General features: G+C 44.0%; 1 protein-coding gene across 4 annotated transcripts in view; it reads left to right on the top strand.

The window, feature by feature from the left end:
* Nucleotides 1-16,018, top strand: part of DGKZ (diacylglycerol kinase zeta) — a 116,598-nt gene that overhangs the window by 25,456 nt on the left and 75,124 nt on the right. For 2 of the 4 annotated variants that reach the window (XM_084850377.1, XM_084850367.1), the window contains exon 2: nucleotides 6,960-7,058. The exons of the other annotated variants lie outside the window; for them this stretch is intronic. In XM_084850377.1, the coding sequence (XP_084706503.1) occupies nucleotides 6,960-7,058 (99 nt within the window). The remainder of the gene's footprint in view (nucleotides 1-6,959; nucleotides 7,059-16,018) is intronic. 4 annotated transcript variants of the gene reach the window in all.

The raw sequence follows: 16,018 nt of genomic DNA, 5'->3' as shown, positions 1-16,018 counted from the left end.
CAATGTTGTTTAACATCTATATGAAGCCGCTGGGAGTGGTCATTAGGGGATTTGGAGCTAAATGCCATCAGTATGCTGATGACATGCAGCTCTATCTCCCTGTGACATCTGAATCAGGAGAGGCTGTGCAAGTCCTGAATCAGTGCCTAGACTTAGTGATGGGCTGGATGAGGGCCAATAAACTGAAGCTGAATCCTGGCAAGACAGAAGCCCTGTGGGTGAGTGGTTCCCAGGTCCGGGAGATAGGCTCATTGCCTGTTCTGGATGGGGTTGCACTCCCTCTGAAAGATCAGGTCCGTAGTCTGGGGTTACTCCTAGATTCATCATTGGCACTGGAGGCCCAAGTGGTCGCGGCAGCTCGGAGTGCCTTTTACCAGCTTTGGCTGGTTCGCCAGCTACGGCCTCTCCTGGACAGGGATAGCTTGACCACGGTGGTACAGGCATTAGTAACCTCAAGACTGGATATGTGGGGTTGCCCTTAAGGCTGGTCCAGAAGCTGGAGCTAGTGCAGAATGCAGCAGCTCGGCTGTTGTCGGGAGCTGCCCCTTTTCAGTGTGTAACTCCTTTGCTGAGGGAACTGCACTGGCTGCCTATTCACTACTGGGCCAGGTTTAAGGTATTAGTACTAGTGTACAAAGCCCTAAACAACTTGGGACCAGGATACCTGAGAGAGCGCCTCCTTCCTTACCAACCTGCCCAGTCACTGAGGTCATCAGAAGGCATGTTCCTGGTGGTTCCCCATGGACCTATGGCTCGGTTGGAGTCCACAAGGAGAAGAGCCTTCAGTGTGGTGGCCTCCTTCCTTTGGAATTCCCTGCCTTTAGAGGTCAGGCAGGCGCCAACATTGTGTTCTTTCTGGCGCCTCCTGAAGAAGTTGTTCTTTCAAGAAGCCTTCCTTGCATGACCAGCCGTGGGTTGTTGAATTCCACTTTGTTGGGATTTGTCTTTTTAAAAATGTTTTAACTTTTTAAACTCTTTTAACCATCGTTTTATTCTTATGTTGTTCACTGCTCCAAAATCTTCTGATGAGGAGCGGTATATAAATATTGTAAATAAATAAAAATAAATATAATTTATGTTTTTTAAATGTCTTTTGCCTCGAGTGCCATTTCCTGGTAGAAAGGTGGGGTATAAATACAATGAATAAATAAATTCAGAATTCCTCCTGTCCAGAGCATATCCAGATGTAATTTCATCAATATTAATTAGCACAGGCATGTTAGAATACTTGCACTCTCTTTGTTCTAGCACCAGGCAATATCTTTTCCCTGCAGATGGAAAAGGCAGGCCTTACTACTTGTTTTTTAAGGGCTACATGAGTACTTTGGAGCACTCAGCCTCTTAAAGGTTTAGTAAAAAGCAAAAATAAAATGTACGGTACAGGTGGTGTCACTCAGTAAACAATGCCTGATAAGTGCCTACAATGTGCTCACCCCCACATTTCACACAGGTGGGACAGGTAACCATATTTTCACTGTTGAATTATTGTAGGTAGAGTGCTGGGAAAATGTTATAGCAGTTCTGTTTTAAAGACAGACATCTACATTCTTCACTACCCACCCACTCACCCCTGGAGGAAATTAAGAAAAACTGAACTTAAGGTGTGTGTGTGTGGAGGCCAGAAAGGCCCTATATGGAACACATGCAACTATAAACATAGGTCAGAGTTTCTGAAGGTAATCTTATTTGGGGGAGGGGCACTTTGGGGTGCAGATCAAAGGAAACTATAGATGTCTAGCTCTCCCATTATACCACCACAATGACTGGAAAACATTGTAGAGAAGGAAAGCAGAAGACTTGAAGAACAAGCCTTACTATTGTCTGTGGTGTTTGCCACTGGAGGCCAACAACCAAGGGTGGAGAATCACACATAGTCCATATCTCTAAGGAGAGACTTACTTAAGCAAAACAGCCAACATATCGGATAATGGGATGTTTGGCTTGTCACCTCCTTCAGAAGCAGACATGTAAAACACATGCAGGAATAATGAGACTTAGGCTGTGTGCCAGCTTGCTGTGTTTTGCACTCTTCAGTTTTGCTTGGATTCACTTGTGCTGGGTGTTGGCAGGTGCCTCTGCTTGCTTTTCTGCCACTTTTGGTTTTCGTGCAACCAATTTCTCCACCATGCCAGAACTCCTTGTGATCATGGAGGCCATTTACCTGATCTTATGTAAACACGTGGAGCTTATTGAAAGTCTTAGAGTGGATTGTGCATGTCAGCCCATTCGGGTATCCTTGTTTCCTGTGGATTCAGCTGACCAAATTTTCCTCTGGCAACATAGCAATGGCCCTCTGGGAAGTATAGTGCAGCCCATAATACTCCGTTCCCTTGTGATCTGCCCTTTTTAGCTCAGTAGCCTATAGTCTTCCTTTTGAGTTTACCTTATGCTTGAGTCTTCCATGCCTTAAAGTTTTTTGCCTAACAATGGCACTGTTCCAACTGACAGGTGGCAATATGTTTATTAGATCAGTGGGAGATCCATTTCCTCATGCTGCTGTTTACTTCACAAAGCATGTGGCACTTCTGTGGGGTGATTGGGATTCTAGGCCCAGGATTTGTCTGATTTTTCATGAAAAATGGCCGGACAGTTGGTTTTGATGTGGTCCATTATGGAACTGAAGTGCAAATGATAATGAATATATTTATTATTAAAGAATAAATATCAATTATTATAAATGATAATAAATATAATCCTAATATAGGGTTGCTTTGGGGACCTGCAAATCTCTTCATCTGGAGGAGCATTAAATTGGAACTAGAAGAATTTCATCCCATGCCGCTTTCCATGCAGACACATTTTTCCTGGGATCTATTATTAACTGGGGATGCTTGAACTATGAGTGTCACAGCCTTGCCTTTGTAGGAGACTACAGGGGTCTAGGTCATTTGGGACATAGTCTGGTCCTGCCATTGATGACTGGTGGTGTTTGGTGCTGGTAGTTCAGGTGGGGCCACAAAACTCTATATCAGAAAGTTTTGGAAGTTTCTATCCCCCCGCCCCCCAAGCTAAGCGTTAAATTTTTGAAGGGTGCACTATCAGGAGGCAAAGGAATATCTTCTTTTATCTTCTTGATTAAAATTACTAGGAAGGGTTTGTGGATAGATGGTTGTGGCATCCCCCCCCCCCAATTAAGGCAACCAGCTGTTCTGTGCACTTTGCCTAAGAATTTTTTAATGTAATTTCGCATGTTGTTGGAAACAGGTGGAGAATGTTAAATCAGGCCTCCCAGTTTTCATCTATCTTTGCTTTCAAGGACAGCTATTTCACTGCAAAAGCTGGTTTAAAACTCAACATTAAAAAAACTAAGATCATGGCATCTGGCCCCATCACTTCCTGGCATATAGAAGGGGAAGAAATGGAAGCAGTGACAGATTTTACTTTCTTGGGCTCCAAGATCACTGCAGACGGTGACTGTAGCCATGAAATTAAAAGACACTTGCTCCTTGGGAGGAAAGCTATGGCAAACCTAGACAGCATAGTAAGAAGCAAAGACATCACCTTGCCGACAAAGGTCCATCTAATCAAAGCTGTGGTTTTCCCAGTAGTAATGTATGGCTGTGAGAGCTGGACTATAAGGAAGGCTGAGCACCGAAGAATTGATGCTTTCGAACTGTGGTGCTGGAGAAGACTCTTACGAGTCCCCTGGACTGCAAGGAGGTCAATGTCAATCCTAAAGGAAATCAACCCTGAGTGCTCATTGGAAGGACAGATCCTGAAGCTGAAGCTCAAATATTTTGGCCACCTAATGCGAAGAGAAAACTCTCTGGAAAAGACCCTGTTGCTGGGAAAGACTGAAGGCGAAAGGAGAAGGGGACGGCAGAGGATGAGATGGCTAGATAGCATCACCGATGCAATGAATATGAACTTGAGCACACTCCAGGAGAGAGCGCAGGACAGGAAGGCCTGGCGTGCTATGGTCCATGGGGTCACGAAGAGTCGGACACGACTGAACGACTGAACAGCAACTACATGGAAGGAACAGTTTTAGTATGTCTTACCGGCCATGCTGACATGTTTTAGAGATGGAACTTTGGGTTTTGATTTCTTTTTTTCCTTAAAAAAGCCAATTCCTCCTCCTCTCTTTTGTTTTTCAAAAGCCCCAATTAAACAAAGCTGCAGGTCCACTTAGTGCAATGTACGCCTGGCACCTTGCCTCAGTGTATTTGAATTACAAATCAATATCTGTGTCTAGCTGCCAAGGTGAGTGCTGCCCACGAACACCAGGAGTCAGGCTGGTGTAATGATCAGAAGAGGGGGAGGGTAATGCAGCTTCTCCTGTTAGATCTGCCACCTGACTCTCCTGTCTGAGCTTTGTTCTGAAGTATCTGGGTCACACACACATACACACACACTAGGAGATGTTTGAAATACTACTACTTGTCTGGCTGGGTAGGGAGGTGATGCCACCTGGTGGTCAGAAGTGCAATTTGTATCAACTCTGACTTTCTCATTATTGCCATGTGCCATCAATATGTGGTGGTAGGACACACCACGGGGCACCCTGTGTTCCCCTTTAGGGTTGCCAGAAGAGCTGGAATCCTCCTAGAGAGGAAGAATCTTGAATAGACATCCAAGTTGTTTCAGCACTTTACCTAGGGCTGTTACTGATTAGTCAAATCTTAGTTGATTAATTGTATGAGTTGTAGTCATGAGTTAGAACAATAGTTATGAGGAAAAAACTATACTTTGTTTCTGTATGATGCACACACACTTTGCAGCAGGCACCATCTTAGAAGAGGAATTCCCTTCTGTGAGAATGCCTCTTCTAACCTGGCACCTGCCAACTGCAGTTTTTGTAAATACTTGTTTAAAACAACATATCATTTTTAAAATCTGCTGCTTGGTTTATTAGGAATACCTTTTTAATCAATCCAATAGTCTTAATCAATGTAGTTGGCTGGCTGACTAAATGAGCCCTCCCCAATCTCCAGATGTGTTAGACTACAGTGCCCAGCATCCCCAAGCCAGCATGACCAGTGGCCTGTTGTGGGAGTTGTAGTCCAACACAACTGGAGAATACCACCTTGGTACCAGTCCTAATTTTAAGGCATCTTTGCCTAGTTCTTTGGCCAATTGTCAAAAGTTTCCAAACGAGAGGTGTGTGTTCATGATCTTCAAATGTCACCCTACTGGTATTTAGGTACAGAAATCAATGGATCTTCCTGTTCCCATCTACTAAGGGTTTGTTTTAAAACAGTCAGGGTCACATAGTGGTGGTTTAATATTTCTTATCTCAGGCTTGTTGTTCTGAGTGAACAACCTCAATTTATACAAGCAAGGAGTTTCAAGCCACCACCTTTCCTTTGATGACTATTTTTGGATCATTAATTGATCGTTGTGTTTTTTTGTATTCCACCCACCAGAGGTAACAAACTTGTAACTAATTATGCAACCACATAGGAAAGGTGATGGGCTCTCAGGGGTTGTTGCAAACGGACAAAAGGAAATAATTCTTCACATGTTGCATAGTTTACTTACAGCGCTGGCTGCCACAGGATGTGGCAATGGCCACAAGATTTGATAGCCTTATCCTCCATTAGTTTTAAAGCTATCAGTGGCTACTAGTCATAATAGCTATAAGCTATGTCCAGGTTTGGAGGCAGGATGTTTCTGAATACCAGTTGCTTGGATACAACAGTGGGAGAGGACTGTTGCTCGCATGTCCTGTTTATGGCTACTGTGTAAAACAAGGAGCTGGATTAGACAAGCCAGAGAAAAACTTTTCTATGGTGAGAGCCACATCTCTCTGTGGCTACATAAGAGGCATGGGTGGGACTGGAGGCTGCAGTGGGTGGGGCCAAAGTCAAGAGTTGTCTTTTTCTGCCACCCCTTCTCTGCCCCACTCTCTTCTCTCTCTCTTTCTCTCTCTTTTCCTCCTCTCTCCCCTCCCATTTGCTTATAGGCCTTTGGTCTGATCCAGCAGGACTCTTATATTCATCCTACTAACACCTGTTTAGCGTCTGAACTGAGTTTAGTTTCCAGAGGGGAAGCCATGTTAGTCTATTGCAGCAAGAACAAAGCTAGCGGTGACTGACCAGGAAAGAGATCTTGGGGTTGTGGTGGACAGCTCAATGAAGATGTCAACGCAGTGTGCAGCCACTGTAAAAAAGGCAAACTCCATGTTAGGCATTATTAGAAAAGGGATTGAGAATAAAGCTGCCAACATTATACTGCCCTATACAAATCTATGGTGTGACCACACTTGGAATACTGTGTATAGTTCTGGTCACCACACCTCAAAAAAGATATTGTAGAGCTGGAAAAGGTGCAGAAAAGGGCAGCTAAAATTATCAAGGGGCTGGAGCATCTCCCCTATGAGAGAAGATTACAACAGCTGGGATTGTTTAGCTTGGAAAAAAGGAGGGTAAGGGGAGACATGATAGAGGTGTACAAAATTATGCATGGTGTGGAGAATGTGGATTCTCCACACACAGGCTCATGCCCTGCTTGTGGGTTCCTGGTCAACAGCTGGTTGGCCTCTGTGTGAACAGAATGCTGGACTAGATAGACCCTTGGTCTGATCCAGCTTGGCTGTTCTTCTTAAGTGTCTTAGGCCACCTTTAAAGACTGACAATTGTGTTTTTTTTAATGCCAGAATAAATTTGTTAAGTCTTTAAGGTGAGACAAGACTCTCTGGTGTTTGAACTGAGTTCAGTGGCAGTTTTCTTCGGATAGCTGGTGGCTATGTGAATGGCCTTTGTTTGGATCTATTTAAGGGGACAGCTGGCCTTGGTGACTTCGAAATGGGAAAAGAGAGAATTGTCTGTCTATTTGAGGGCACTGCTGCTTGCTGGGTGCTCTCCTGTACCCCATATATGTATCACTGGCATGCTGTGCTATGGAGAGAGGTATTATATCTCTGCTGAAGAACCAAATAAGGGAAATAAAGGAAACAGTTTTGTGTTACGGTGACAGGCATAGCTTGGGCTTGCTGACCACTCTCTTTGTATCCCCAGACTCCATCTGTCCCATACTGATGTCGTGCCTTGCCACCAAGGCAGCCAGCCTGGCCGTTGGGGAGCCCACAGGATAAAGCACAGGCCGGCAGTATATAAGTACGTGGTATTTTTACTAGCTTGCCCACGCTCTGTAGTGCTGATAGCTGCAGCTCCATCTACTGCTGAGCAAAGGTTCTCTATTCCACCCACATCTTGCCCCTTTAGAGCCTGCACTACCTGGCGGCCCCTGAACCCAAGGTTGCTTACAGGGTCTACACGAGTCACTAGTCTTTGTGCTGGACAGCGGAATTTAGGGCTGGAATTGAACCTGTGAATCTGGAGGCTTGTGTGTGCACACGCATGCATGCAATGACACCTGTCTCTTTGGAGGGGCCTCAGAGAACAAGGTTTTCCTCTAATGGCTGGCCTCAAATGGTGGGCCAGTAAGGCCTTGGTCCAGAGCGGCCTGCGTAAGGTAGTCTCTCTCAGCTAATGCCAAGCAGTAACTGCATGTTGATTGTGGACATTGGCAAAGAAGCATGTCAGAACAACTGTAATGCAATGCTTTTGCCACTAGAGGCTACAGTTCGTATTGATGCAAGAACCCGGTTGTTATAGTATTTGTATTCAAACAGATGACCAGTCATGCTAGTTTTGCGGGACATGTCTTTTAAAGAGGTTGTGACATGTTCATTTTTACTTGACTATTCTACATGCCATCAGGGCAATATGCTTGGATCTCAGAGTAGAAATTGAGGTTGCTTGAAGGAAAAGGACTCTGATGATCGATGAAGCTTTTGGGGGATGAGAAGATGTTATTTTAATTGTGTCTCTATGTTGACTGAGGGAGATCCTCTGCATCGGCCTTCTCCAACCTGGTGCTCTTCAGATGTGTTGTACTACAACTTCCATCATCCCCCTGTGGGTTAGGAGGGTAATGATTGCTGTCTTGATTAATTGATTCTTGGGGAGGTTTTATTACCAGACTGATCAGATGATTAGTGATTGGAGGGTGAGTGATTAATAATTGATTTTTGAATTGCTGTTGGATGTTAAATTAAGTAAATTACATTACATTGTTGTTTGTTATTAAATTAAGTAGCTATTCTGATCTTAATTGATTAGAGGTGAACTGAAATTTATTATTAAGGGCTTGATCCTATATTAAAGTTAGGATGTGTTTAGGAGCCTGGAATGATCTGGGAGGGGGGAGGGGGAGCTATGGCAGTGGGAGGTAGAGTTCTCTACCAAGGGGAAGGTGTGTTAGATATCTTTGTGCCATCTCCCCTTCTGTTCTGCCTTCCAGAAGAATCCATCAGGGCCCACACGTATGGGCAGGGCTGGTGGTGAGCAGGACGGCAGTGGGTGGGCCTAGGACACACATAGCCTCTTCCTCTCCCTGCCCCTGAGTCTATCAGGATCACAGGGGCGGGGGCTGGGAAGAGGCTTTATCAATGGTATTTTCCCTGCTGCTGACAGATCTGTTCCCTGTTGCTCAGCTGGTGACTGATCAGCTGTGCGTTGAACAAAGTGGATGGGGCATCTCATTTCCACCTACTAATCCCAAGGAGGCTGTGGAACAGGTGTCTGGAGGCAGCTTTGGAATGGATGGGGGCAAAAAGTTGAAACTTAATCCAGACAACACAGGGGTATTATAGGTGGGGAAACTAATCGCTCCAGATAGATTTTTTCAACCAACTCTTGATCAGGTTGCACTCCCTATGAAAGGCCAAGTTCATAGCATGGTGGAGACCCTTCTGGAATCAGTGCTATTTGTAGAAGCACAGGTGATGGCAGTGGCTGGAACCAGGGTGTAGAACCTCAGGCCCAGGGGCCACATCCAGCCCCCCGGGGTTCCTCAGATGGTCATGCCCCCTTTCCCTCTGACCACCGATCATTTGATGGTTTCCCAGCTTTTGTGCATTTTCCCCCATTCACAAAGGTTGAAATGCCTCTCCTAAGGCTTCCTTACTGGCAGTAAGAGTTTTAGTCTACAACATGCTGGTGTTTGGGGTATGTTTGGTAGTTTGGCCCTGTCCCTTTTGCCTTTGGACCCACCCACCATTAGAATGTGGCCCCCAAAAGCTTCTCCAAAATGGAGTACAGCCCTTGGGCTGAAAGAGTTTCTGCATCCTTGGGCTAGAAGCATCTTTTATCAGCTTAGGCTGATTTCCAACTGTGACCCTATCTGGATATGGCAGATCTTGCCTCAGTTACTCATGGCTAGACATTCAGTCTAGACTGCTGTAATGTGCCCTATGTTGAGCTGCCTTTGAAGACAGTTCTGAAGCTTCAGATTCTGAAGAATGCAATGGCTTGGATAATGGTAGGGGCCAAATGTTCAGACCATATAATATCGATCTTGCATTAGCTGCACTAGCTGCCTATTTGGTTCTGTGCCCAATTGGTATTGACCTGTTAAACTCCATTACAGCTTGGGACCAAGTTATTTAAAGGACCACCTGCTCATATGCCTGCCAGGAGGAGTAGTTGGGCTGGCAAGCACAACAGATGGGGCCTTCTCGGTGGTGGTTCCATATATGTGGAACACCGTGTCTTGGGAGATAAGGCTAGCTCCTTCTCTCTTTTATTTTAGGCAGGCCCGAAATACGTTTTTATTTCAGACTGCTTTTATTTAAGAGTGTAGGTCTATGGTTTCTGTTGTTCTTAATGGCTCCGTTTTTAGATCTTATGATAGAATAGCTGTCTGAAATAATATAATTTTACTGCTCTGTTTTTTTAATGTTGATGTGTGTGTGTGTTATATTTTTGCATGCTGTCATGGCAAAATAATTGTATTTTGAAAGGTGGTTTATAAATCTCTTTAATTAAAAAAAATTACATTTTCACTAGACTTTGGAAAGATAATCTGGTGTTCAGTCTCAAAGTCTCCTTGGTTCCATCATTCTAGTATCCAGGCAGCATAGGAATCTTGTACATTTTGCTACACAGATGTGCAGGAAGACCCACAGCCAGCTATGAAAAATTTGCAGCATCCTAGTTTTATTGAATTGATGCTATCCCCTAGGAATTGAGCAGAATGTACTGTCTATTTGGGCATCACAATAAGCCAGGATTCTGCCCAGTTGCTCCTGCTTGGCTCTTCGTGCAAGTGGGAGCAGCTAAACAAACCACAGACCCTCCATCTGTGATTTGTTTATCATGAGGTCCAAACTGGGGATTCTGACTTTTCTATCATTGCATCGAACACAGCCTATGGTCTTGCTTCTGTTGACAGACATTTATTGGATGGAGGAAGCAATATGAATTTTGCATCTTTACAGACCTCTTCCTCCAACAGAACTGAGCCTCTAGTCTTTTGTTTCTCAACTCTTAGTTTTCTTAAATTGTGCTTCTTACTAAATTATGTTTGGTTTTCAGTTATAAACAGTACTCAACAACAAGCTACACCAACATTCTTCCATGAGATGTTAAAGGTGCAGCATCAAGCTTTCTGTTCACTCTCTAATACTTTATGCCAGTAGATGGGTGGATGAGGACAGCTGGAGTCCCTTTTTCTGAATATTTCGACGAACCAAGTTGCAGCTATCTTCTCCCGATGAACACTTAATATTTATAACATTTTCCAACAGCAAATAATTAAAATAAAATCATGGTAGTTACATGTGCCAATCTACAGCATATGGCATAATTTTAATGCAACATGTCCAAGATCTAAATAATAATTATGAATGAAACCAAATAATCCATGATAATATAAATAAATTGCATAAATGAAGATCCTGAACAAACAAAAATGGCCTTCCAATGGAAGATAACCATTCTCCTTATATAAAATGCCTTATTCTATCCTTGGCTGGTATGATAGTTCATTTTTAAAAACACCACCACCCAAAATGAATACTTTGGCTGTTTAGAACATTAAAGTTGGTTGTACCTTGCTAGTAGTTAAATGATTGCTAGCATTTCTTCAGCTTGAATTGTATGACTGACACCTGTGATATATGAAGTACTTTCCTGTGGCCCATTGCCCTGTCACAGAGGCAGTACTTACTTGGCAAACCCCACTGGTAGTTCATCACAAAGTGTAACTTTGACATTTTCATGTGATGTTATCCCAATGTGTGCTGGGTAGTTGGGTCTGGAAATGTTCCAGGCAGAAGGCAACCTTTCTAATTTCTGTCTGGGTTGGAGGCTTTTTGTTAGCCCTAATACAAGTTTGCTCATAACAAGACAGTCAGCTGAGCACTCTTACAGGCATGAAGTGTGATTCATTGTGCCATGGCTCAACTCTCTTTCAGATTGTTTGTAGAGTTGCACTAATCACAGTTTTGGGCAGAGTGCTCAGAAGACCCTTTTACCATGTGCACAGTTAAATTCAAGCTGACAGGAAACAGTGGAGTTGCCTGAAAAATAGTTTGATGTAACTCAGAACTTTGCATGCTTTTATCACCAGCAAACGTTTACCTGCTATGGGTTATTGCCTTAGATCAGGCATGGGCAACATGGTGTCCCTGGACACCTTCCTTGGTGCCCACCGAGACACCTCTACGCCTCCCAATTTTTAGTTTTAAGATATTTTTATTTATTATTATTAATTACATTTCTATACCGCCCCATAGCTGAAGCTCTCTGGGCAGTTTACAAAAGTTAAAACATTAAAATACAGTTACAAAGTTTAAAAACAATTTACATAAAAGCATACGGTCAGTAAACAACATATAACTAAAAACAACTTGAACTAAAAACAATTTTAAAAAATCCAACAATAAAACAACACAGCTTAAAAACACAGCTGATACAAAAGTCAGCAAAAGGAACAATATTTGCAGCTGGGACTGCTGCAAAGAGAAGTGGGAGCCTGTAGCTGCTGCCATATTAATTTCCCATGAATGTGATTAGCCATGCCCACCTATGGCAACCATTTTGTGGTTGTACCCAGGACAGTTTCTCAAATTTTCAGATGGGCCTATGGGCCCAAAATGTTGCCTCCCCCTGCCCTAGATATGTTGGTCTCAAGAATTGAGATGTTTGGGAGATGTAGTACTGACCTCTAAACACCAGGGGGAATGTATCATCCTCTGTTCTAGTACAGCCAGATGATACTTAAAAATGGGATCCTTTGCAGACTTCAGTTGTTTTAAAATGTCCCCTGTGATAAGTGTCAACAACATATTCCCCTGAGAAACAGTGCCCTGGCCTCAACGATATCTCTATTGGGTAGCTGAGTATGCTGTTAATTTCACATCATGAGGAATTGTTTCCCTTCAAATATTTGCAAGGTAGTATTGCTCGTTTCCTCCCCAGCTAATAGAAACAGGTCATTGTCACAACTGTTCCTTTGGGAATGGAACTCTACAGAGGCTTCCCTAGGAAGAGGGGAGGAGGCTGCTGTTTAGTGCCTTTGTAGAGCACAGCACCATCCGTAGCATTTACTCATTAGCCTCTACCCTGCTTTTTTTTGACACTTAGCCTTGCGCACAGGGGAATTTCACTTAAAAGGGGAAGCCATTAATGAGAAGTTGCTGGCTTCCCTCCTGAGAGTGCTCTCTTGGTGCATGGAAGTTGTTAACTCTGTAGCACCTGGACTTGTAGCAGCTGCTAGGTGTTACCAATGAGCACTCCAGGGATTGTGCAAGTGAAGTCAACATCCATGTTCTCCTTTTGCAGTGGGCTTAGGACAGGGGTGGGCAGAGAGTAGATCAGGATCTGCTGGTAGATGTCTGGGTGAATTATGGTAGATCAGCAAGGATTTCTATCTCCCAGTTGTTTAACAATATCAACAAAACATCCCCATCCCCCCCAATATTAGAAGAAAAAAGAAAAATGAAGAAAGCCCATAGTAGATTTTTGTGTGCAAGAACTGTGATTTCAGTTCTGGTACAGAGAACAAAAATGCACCCTGCCCCTTAATTTTAAGTGCATGATCTCCCTTCCCCTTATCTTGCACCTAACTCTGGTTGGTGGATCTTCAGCTCAAGTGAAAAACAAAGTAGATCCTGTAAGCTTGATGTCTACCCATCTGTATCCTAAAAGGATGTTGACAAATGTTTTCTAATCTTGTTTTGGGATGGGGGGGTAACTTCCCCCAAAGGCAGGAGACCATTTATTCATAGATGTGTCTGTGGAGATAATGCCTCTTGGTACTTTTCCCAATTCTGCTTCTCTGCAACATTGGGAGGAATCTTCACGGACCAAAAAAAGTATTGTGGGCCACAAGGACTGGATCTGATGGTCAATAATAAATGGTGTTGAACTGTCCCTACCTTAATAGCTCGGAGAGTGGCATGTGATGCTTTTTGTGCTGCTGAAACTAAGCAATTCCACCCCTGTAAATTGTCTGGATGGAAAATGAACAGGGAGCCAAACGTAAGCTGCTCCAATTCCCCCAAGGAAGGAATACTGCTGTAAATAGTGCTGTGGAAACCTCCTAGTACCTTTCTGTGTTGCTGCTCTGCTCTCATAGGAACATAGGAAGCTTCCTTATACTTAGTCAGATCACTGGTCCATCAGTATTATCTACACCAACCCTCCCCAACATGGTGTCCTTGATGTTTTGGACTACAGTTCCCATCAGCCTCCAGCCTGCATGGCCAGTGGTCAAGGCTGGTGGGAGCTGTAGTCCAGAAGGCTAGACTACACTGACTGGCAGCAGCTTTCCAGGTTTTCAGACCTAGAAAGATGCTGGGGATTGAATCTGAGGCCTTCTGCATGCCAACACAGGTGTTCCACCATTGAGCTACATCATTTCCCACAAACATATGGCAAGGATAGGATTTGAACCCATGCATATAGCACATGATGGATGATCCATCAGTTGCCTTAACCGCACAGCCACCTTGCCACTTTTCCAGATAGCCTTACTAGCAGCAGAGATTTGGTTTTCTTGCTGCTGCTATGCTCTCTAGCTACAGAGGGATCACCTGCAGCGTGGGCACTGGCTGAAACATTCTGAGCCTAAGAACAAAATATTTTTAGACATCCTTTGTGTGGTGCAACTGTAGTTCTCTGGTTCATAAGCTTGCTTTGCTCCTTCCTTTCTCTTACTCTCCTAACCACCCACCCCCATATTCTATTTTTTTGCAAAATACTGGACAATACCTTCGAAATTCACCTTCACTCTCTGTCCCAACTGCTACTGTTCTCGGATACTATCCAATGCTGTCATGCTAGTACAACATCATTAGCACTTGCTAGGCTAAGGGAAAAAGCAGTACTTTGCTGCAGAAATTTGGTGGCAAATCGCTGCTTTTTCCCTTTGCCCAGCAAGTGCTAATGATGTTGCGCTAGTGTTGGTCTAAGCTAGCTTGGATACTGTCCCTAATTTACCATTTGGATAATTATCTCCTTAATAATCTGCCCTTAATAATCTCTACCTTTCCTGCCTGCCTTTATCTCACGTTTCTCATTTTAGTCCAACTATATGGTAGACTGAAGTGTTGTTATTGCTGCGATGTAGCCCCATGGAAGCTATATCGACTTTCAGTTTCACATTTTTCAACAAAACATCCTCTGCCCTAGAATCTTATGCTTTATAAAAACGGTGTGGTGTGTTGCCATTTCCATGTGGCCATTTTCCCACAGAACTCAAATAATTTTGAATGTGGAAGGCCATATGGGAGGGTCCAACATGTAGTTATTTCCCATTACAATTTTGCCTGTGTATGCAAGAGTGTAGTTACTCCACTTGGATAAGCTCCCCATATAGGACTTGTGCATTTCTGAGAATGGCCCTTCATGGAACCATTGCATGGAAGATTTGTCTCCAATCTGCTTATGCTGCATTTATTTGCGGGATCACTTGTTAAGTGCTGCGGTTTATGCTTGAACCTACAAGACTGAAACTTGTGCTGCATGGCTGGGCTGTAGGAGGTGAGAGAACCGTTTAGTTCTCTGCCCAAACCACGTATGTGTTTAGGGGAAGGGACTTACTCAGATCTCAGTGGTGCTGGGGAGCAGCTGAAGGATGACTGAACTTCTGAGGGAAGTTTTTTCAGAGTTCAGAGTGCAAGCACTTGGTTTGGATATCTAACTGCTGAATTACCAGACTTGGTATGTGCTCATGGCATCTGTATTCTGGGGACTGAATGCACATAGCAGCCCCATACCATAGCATAGACGTGGGGAACCTCTTTCAAACTGAGGGCTGAATTCAATTTTGGAAAAGCTTTCAGGGGCCATATTCTAGTGGTGGGTCGGGCTGAAAGCAAAAAAGGGGGGATGGGCCTAAAAATACCCACATATTTTGGCTAAAAGCTCTTACTACCAACTGAGCCTTAGGAGAGGCATTCCAATCTTTTAGAATGGGGAAACAACTGCACAAAAGCTGGGAAACCACCAAACGATCAGTGGTTGGGGGAAAGGGGATGTGGGCCAGGGGAATGGATGTAGCCATCTGGGGGAACCCCAGAGGGACAGATTTGGCCCCTGGGCCTGAGGTTCTCCACTCTTGCCATAGTGGTATGTGCAGACTTTGATTTATGTAGGTCCAAAGCCAAGGTGCTTAAGGTGCTTTTTCTCCCCTCACAACCTTCATGTGGAGAGCATTGCTTTTATGAGTAACTCTTCTTCCATCAACGTCTTCCTCTCTATTTCCATCCCCGTCACTGCCACTGCTTCCTTGCCAGCTTTTCACTAGATTTCCAGTTCTTGGGCAGTATCCAACAGTGTCATTCCGCAAACTCCAATAGAGCAAGCAGACCTCCGCCAAACTTTTTCGTTGCGCAAGTGGTTGTGCATTATGCTTGCACAAGCCTTTGCACAAACGTACCTTTAGTTGGATTCTCCTCTTGCGCCAAGTTTCTGGTAGTGCAACATCATTGCCATCAGATACAGAGTTGGATACTGGCCCTTGTTTTTCTCTCGTCATTTCCCTACCTGGTACCTGCTGGAACTAGAAACTCTAGCCAATTTGCAGGATAAACCTGGTCAGCATAATCAAGCCTCTTTGGCCATGTTCAGCCCTGCTCACTTGTTCTGGATGCCTAACTTCTGGCCTTAGCTATAGACTAAATAGATTGTTGGAAAGGGTGAAGGAGCTGGTCCAAGCTGTTGTCAGTGCACTGACATTTGCAGGTATCTTTGTCTTTCTCTAACATCAGATATAGAAGATTGTT

Source organism: Heloderma suspectum, chromosome 1 (assembly GCF_057233095.1).
Source record: "Heloderma suspectum isolate Gila_16-S chromosome 1, 16-S_ref, whole genome shotgun sequence".
Taxonomy (NCBI): domain Eukaryota; kingdom Metazoa; phylum Chordata; class Lepidosauria; order Squamata; family Helodermatidae; genus Heloderma; species Heloderma suspectum.
The sequence above is the reverse complement of the archived record's forward strand: the minus strand, read 5'-3'. Positions and strand labels throughout refer to the sequence as shown.